Here is a 7,068-nt window from a genome sequence, read left to right on the forward strand (position 1 = left end):
TATAATATACTAATTAATCATCATATGTATCAGCATGCAACTTAAAACGTAAAGACATAATATTAGCATGCAAACAAAGAGGTGTGTGTGTGTTTGTGGTATCAGTTATTAGGTTTATGGTGTTCCAAAACCAAGTGTGTTGCTGTCAACATGAATGGTTGATCATCTTGCATCGTAAATTAAAAAAACTAGAGGCAGATTCTTGTTGTGCAGGAAAAATACGGTACATTATGCGGAACAGGTGTCTGGAAAATCCCAACAGGAGTTGTTGACGAGGTGTGCGTTATAAGTTTTCAATCCCTTTGTACATGTTTTTGAAGATTTCATTTTCACTTAACTTTTTTTCTTTTTTTTGCGTATAGGGTGAGGATATTTTCGCAGCAGCCATTAGAGAAGTGAAAGAAGAAACAGGCGTAAGCAGATTCATACGCCTTAATATGTGAATATGAAGATTATTAGTATATAAAACCTAATATTTCAATCTTAATATATCTTCAGATCGACACAGAGTTTGTGGAGATTCTAGCTTTCTGGTACGGATCATCACATCCTCTGCTTCACTGAATCTTGATACTTGCACATTCTAATATTTTTAGCCTTATGTTTGCAGTCAAACCCATGAGTCATTTTTTGCCAAATCAGATTTATTCTTCGTTTGTCTCCTGCGACCTACCTCCTTCGATATTCAAAAGCAGGATTTAGAGATCGAAGCAGCTCAAGTAAAGTAACCTCTACTTCTTAATTATTCTAAATCTGAAAACATTATTTTGTTGCAATCTTTCCCAATTCTTTTTCTTGAATGTGCGCAGTGGATGCGGTTCGAGGACTCTGCCTGTCAGCCTATCACACAAAAGAACGATCTCTTCAAAGCTATTCACCGCATTTGCTCAATGAAAATGGAAAAGAGCTACACTGGTTTTTCCACAAAACGTATTACATCTTTCTTTGTCGACAAGTTAGGTTATCTCTACTCGAATAAACTAGAAGATATGAACAATCCTATTTCTTAACTTCGTCTACGACCATTAAGGTTTAATCATCATGATTATTAAGAGACCGGACAATACTTGGGTGAACCTGTGTATTCACACCCCTTATAAAATAAGAAAACAAAATGCGTATATATCATTGTAAAATAAAAATTCCAAACCGATATATAATTTCGTTCCAATTGTAAAATCTAAACTCTAACCACTTCATTTGTAAATCTAAACCGATATATAATTTCGCTCTAATTGTAAAATCTAAACTCTAACCACCTCATTTGTAAACTCAAGCCGATATATAATTTCGTTCTAATTGTAAAATCTAAACTCTAACCAACTTATTTGTAAACCCAAACCGACATATAGTTTTGTTTTAATTGTGAAATCTAAACCATAATCACATTATTTGTAAATCCAAACCGACATATAATTTCGTTCTAATTGTAAAATTTAAACTCTAATTCTCATTTATAAACCCAAACCGATATATAAGCTTATTTAATTGTAAAATTTAAATCAAGCCAATATTTAACTTTCTTTAATTAAAAGTATACAAAATTTGTTTTGCTTTTTAATTTAATTTTTGATTTATTTTTAATTTAAATATTAAATACAAAATTCTGATTGATTGAGAGAAGAGGGATGAATACAAACGTCCAAATCCACTAAACAATAAATCAATAAATAGTTAAATACCATTATCTGAGCCAAAGTACAATTAATATAGCAAGCATAAACACATAGGGAGCTCGTGATGAAGAAATATAATGTGAAGATATTGTTTTTTATTTGATGGTTTCAAAAGCTCAATACAATTACACACCCATTAACATACAATCACAACTACATTATACACCACATCAAATCCACTAAGCAATAAATCAATAAATACCAATATATTCGAATACAAGTATTTGATTGTACTCAAATGAATCATTGTCTTCATGACTCATTTCATCCATTTTTCTTTAACGTTCCATTCTCAACTCTTCGGGTGTTGATGTATACAGACAGAGATATGTCTGGAATCTATTTTGATAGCTTGGGTACATTCATTTTGATATATACTTCCATTATTATCATTCATTTTTTTCCAACAACTGAAAGTTTTGATGTTGATGTGTTTTGTCTTAAAGTTTTGAACCAATTATTTTTGTGGAAGTAGTTGAAATATTGTCAAATAAAACAGATATGCCTTTTTTTTTCTTGCTTAAACTCGATACCTACAAGTAGAATTTAACCACATATAAAATATCAATACAATGGCATTCAACAATCCAAAATAGATTTCTACTTATATATAAATCTAAAAACTATGATGAAATCGAACGACAAAGTGACATTCTACTATCTATTTATTGTCACGAAGAATTATATAACTTATAATTAACACAAATCTAAACCATAACTAACAAGTGAGATAAACCATCTAAACTCTATGTCACAACAAATAGGATCATAAATCTCAAATCGAAACTTATACTGATTCCAAGATTCATAGAAAATACTAGAGTCATTCATTGTGGCAAAGGGAAAGAAAATGCAAATTGAATCCACATAATGAATCATTAACCACTATAACGCCATATTTTCCAAAGCATATTTTAATTCCTATCATCCCATATTTCAGTTATATTTATATCCAATTAGTTAGAGATTGGTCTGATTTTCTTATTTTTCTTATTACATATGGTATCTTATTTGCCAATGTCATATGTCGGCCGACCCACTAAGGAAAAATAGACAATAATATATCTTATAATTTTTTGTTGTTTTCCTTTCTTAGATTTTTTTTAGTTTATTTCAGTACAAATTAAAGAAATCTACAGAAGTCACAAGAACAACACCTTAGGAACTATACGGCGCTAGTTACACGAACAAGAGGCCGATGTGTCCCACATGTACGTGTGTTTGCTGTGTCTATTCAATTCATCATACGCATTACGTCTGATATACTACTAAGTTATAAACGAAAGTAATTCCACACTGCCGACCTCCTAGAGAATGTTTTTTTTTTCTTTCTTGATAAGAAACTGTCTTGTAAATATTTATAGTTTTTTTTTTCTGATGATTTCTGCTAAGACAACCTATACTTTTCTTTTGATATATATATATAAAGAACTGAAAATTTGTTACAAAATGTGACTTTTGAGTTATTTTTTTCTCTCTTTCAAAACTTGGATTCTAGTCCTTGGAATAATAAGCAAAACTACGACTGTTGCATATGAATTTAAGATTTTGGTTTAGATTTTCTTAAATTTTATTCTATGAAATAACAACTAAAACAAAATTGTTTGTTATAGTTTCCATTTAAGACCAAGCTCAGGTTATCACAAAATATATATTCTTATTTATGTGTCTTATAAGAAAATTTTAGTTTTAGATCAGATTTTTCAATCTCTTTGTTTAATACGAGTTCAGATTTTTCGGATATAGAAATTGTAAACCCATTTGAAGTAAACTATAACATAGTTCAGTTAACATTATATTTGTTTATCCAAATTGAACACCATTGAGCAAAACTTTGTAATCAAGGTTCATTGTATTTTGTTGATCAAGAAGTCTAGTCTTTTGCCTTTTCGGTTTTGTTTTGTTTTGTGTGCTGTTATTTTTCACCAAAAAGTACAATAACAAGATTGATTGTTACAAATATGTCTTTTATACTTAAGAGAAAGATACAACACATGCAAACAGTATAAACCAATTATTTTCATGAGTCATCAAAAATGAGAAAATATCATTTTCGGAAGCCATTGATATGCGAAGTCGAGTTCCCATTAATCAAAATCACTTACTAGCCTTGGTTAACTATTGTGACGATATAAAGGATTCCGAAGCCTATATTAGAAGAGACTTGTTGGGGAATTTTTCTATTATTTCATAGTTTTTTTTTTCAGAGTATATATATTTCATATTTCATGAGACTATGATATATTCTCTCCTCACTTAATGGGACGGTGCGATTTCCAAATATAAGGATTTTGATTTAGATCCATGAATTAACACGAGGCGAATCCAAAAGTTACTTTTGCTAAATAACATGTTAATTTAATTGACCAAAATGGCGGAATTAGTTTAATTGACGAGTGGTGATAGTGATTGCTTATTAGTACTACACCACGTATATAGAAAAATATATGGCGTTATAATCATATGGGTATATAAACACAAGCCCTCGCGATTGAGAAAGAACAAAACACATTTGTTTGTGTAGCCATCACAAAATCTCTCTCTCTCTCTCTCTCTCTCTCTCTCTCTCTCTCTCTTTACATAAACACAAGCCTCACGCCTGATAAAGAACAAAACACATTTTTTTGTTTTGCCATCACAATTTATCTCTCTCTCTCGCTCTCTCAGGCTCTCAGCCTCCATATAATCATACAGTTATGATAAGAGTAATGGTGTGGAAGTCACACACAGTGGCGAGTTACTGTCTGGTGGCACTGCTGGTCCTAACACTGGCGGGGTCGGTTAAAAACAGCCACGGAGGAGGTAGCGGAGCAGCGGCGGGGTGGGGAAGAAACTGTGAGGTTTGGAGAGGGAAGCAAATGATGGAGAGGCCATGTGAGGAGTTATACATAGTAGGGGAAGGTGAGACGCTTCACAGCATCAGCGAAAAGTGCGGCGACCCGTTTATCGTGGAGCGTAACCCGCATATCCATGACCCGGATGATGTCTTCCCGGGTCTCCTCATTAAACTTCACATTAACCTCCCTGAATAAGTCATCACAAGTTCAATATCATGTCGTTTCCTGTACATTATTATCACATCCCTCTATATCTCCCTTTCTATTATTAGTTTTTTTCTTCTTCTTCCTGTTTGGGTCTTTTTCTATGTTTTTTGGTTTTTGAATGAATAGCCTTTTTATCATATATTTGTTAGTGAATTGTTTTGTTTTATATGTTTGGTACAAACAAAGACAGATACATTTCCATTGGACAACAACTCACTCTCTTGGAATTTGTTCTTGTTGTAAACTTTCTTTTGTTATCTTGGTAAAGGCGGAAAAAGCCAAAGAGATTTTTAAAAAAATTAAAAACAGAGTGCTGAAATTCAAAAACAGAGTCAGACAAAGGCAATTTATAAAGAAAGAGCTAAACATGACAACTAAAAATCAACCGTCGCCTCAGCATGGATTCTCATTTTATTTTGTGCAGCCAACAAGCTGGACCACCCATACCTAGGTAAGAGTGCAAATGACCCTCTCTATAGTGATGTTTTTGGCAATATCCCTAGCAAGTGAATTGGATTTGCTCGACACAAGCAAAATTTAAAGAGCACTGACCGAACAAAGGAACAAGCCGCCTGAGTACGAGTATCTTCTCCAGATGAGATGAGTTCGATCTTTTTGCCACCCCCAAGGTCGTTTTACGGCTTCATCAATGGCATGGCAGCCTTAAAATCTGAGATTATTTCCACTTCCATAAGATGAAGATTCTCAAAGTTTGGATTAAACCAAAATAGTTTTTTTTTGTACCGTTAACGTTGTTTCTATCTGGTTATACTGATTAAACAACTGTGCCTACAATGTATAAAGGTGATTAGTAGCGTTTATTGTGGTAGGTTTTTTTTTCTTTTTTCGGCAGCGATGCATATGATGTGGTAGTACTGATATGCCGCTAACGAGATGGTGTGTTATAAGTTTCCAAAAAAATGGTCCTGGAAAAAAAAATCCAAACGAGATGATGTAGTATAGTACTTGTCCATTGCGGATTTATAATAATCATAGACAACATAATCATTTTATCATATATAAGATGATGCATAACACATGATTTGAAAAAAAACACTGAATAAATATCAGTTAAAATTGAATTGAAGCAATCGGAAATGTATATTTGTAATTTTCCGGGAGATTATATCTGCCATTCATAATTTTTGTTGACGAAGAGGAAAAATTGATTAACATTGGCTTCAAATTGTATGATATGTATAAACATTCATCAGGCCCATCTAACTGGATAAAGTAGGACATTATTTACATTGAAATTGAGAATATATAGAGTATTTACATTAATTTACTTTTCTTCTCTCTAGTGTCTCCACTTCTTCATCTTGTCAAAAAAAAAATAATATAGTATAATCAAAAGCTCGCTATGGCCATTTCTTAATCAGAGAAGCTTAAGATTTACATATCCTTTTTTTTTTTTTGGGGCTTTGTCTTCCGGCAACGTGGGATAATCTAATTAGCATTCACTGCATAAGATTTTTTTTTCTTCCTTAGACGACTAATTAAAATCAGAGAGAGAAATCAAGAGTTCAAGACTAATTAATGAAACTTAGGGTTTTGTGTCTCCACTGCATAAGGAAAGGTAGACGAAAGAGAGACTAAGTCATCGAGGGATCTAGTTAATTTGCGACTCATTCATTCATTGTCTCTTTCCACTAATTTTATTGTTCTCTATATTTTCATCTCTTTTTCCTTTAATTTCTTTTCTTTTCTTGTCAATTCCTTGTATATATATATTACATATTTTCTTGGTCGGATTCGTTTGGTCTGGACAGATTTGTGTTCTTTGATTGGAGGTCTTTAAAGCAAATCTTGACAGATTTAGGAAAAGAGTTTTTGTGGGCCGGGGTTTCTTTATTTTCTCAGATTTCCCAAACTTTTCTGCGGAAGTTTTATCACCTTGACTTTTGGGTTAGAGCTGATCCAAAGTGAGTTCGTTTTCATCTATATCTAAAAGAAACTTATATCTTCCTTTAACAAAAATGGCTCAGCTTAATTAGGGTTTCCATAACTTAATCTTGGCAGGAAGATGCTGAGGGGAAAGATCGAAATCAAAAGAATCGAGAACGTGACCAGCAGACAAGTCACGTTCTCCAAGCGTAGGAAAGGTCTCTTGAAGAAAGCTCATGAGCTTTCAGTTTTGTGCGATGCTCAAGTCGCCGCCATTGTCTTTTCTCAGAACGGAAGATTATATGATTTCGCTAGCTCTGAGTAAGCATCTACATCATTTTTTAATTTTATAAGCCAATATAATCATTTATAATCTGCTCCCTATATATATACTAATGTTTGAATCTTGCACATATATGAATTTGCTCCAAATCGTACTAGATATATATATATATATATAT

At 32.6% G+C, this 7,068-nt stretch overlaps 3 protein-coding genes across 3 annotated transcripts in view; all 3 read left to right on the forward strand.

The window, feature by feature from the left end:
• The window catches only part of LOC104722426 (nudix hydrolase 10-like), a 2,723-nt gene extending 1,559 nt beyond the window's left edge, over positions 1 to 1,164 (forward strand). Inside the window, 5 exon segments of the mRNA XM_019231802.1 lie at positions 178 to 276; positions 363 to 413; positions 499 to 533; positions 611 to 719; positions 810 to 1,164. Of these exon segments, the coding sequence (XP_019087347.1) occupies positions 178 to 276; positions 363 to 413; positions 499 to 533; positions 611 to 719; positions 810 to 1,010 (495 nt within the window). The 3' untranslated portion in view covers positions 1,011 to 1,164.
• Positions 4,189 to 4,932, forward strand: LOC104722427. Its single transcript, XM_010440581.2, has one exon. The coding sequence runs from the start codon at positions 4,373 to 4,375 to the stop codon at positions 4,706 to 4,708; it is 336 nt and encodes a 111-aa protein (XP_010438883.1). The 5' UTR covers positions 4,189 to 4,372; the 3' UTR covers positions 4,709 to 4,932.
• The window catches only part of LOC104727758 (MADS-box protein AGL71-like), a 3,522-nt gene continuing 3,200 nt past the window's right edge, over positions 6,747 to 7,068 (forward strand). The window contains exon 1 of the mRNA XM_010446831.1: positions 6,747 to 6,928. Within this exon, the coding sequence (XP_010445133.1) occupies positions 6,747 to 6,928 (182 nt within the window). The remainder of the gene's footprint in view (positions 6,929 to 7,068) is intronic.

Source organism: Camelina sativa, chromosome 11 (assembly GCF_000633955.1).
Source record: "Camelina sativa cultivar DH55 chromosome 11, Cs, whole genome shotgun sequence".
Lineage (NCBI taxonomy): Eukaryota > Viridiplantae > Streptophyta > Magnoliopsida > Brassicales > Brassicaceae > Camelina > Camelina sativa.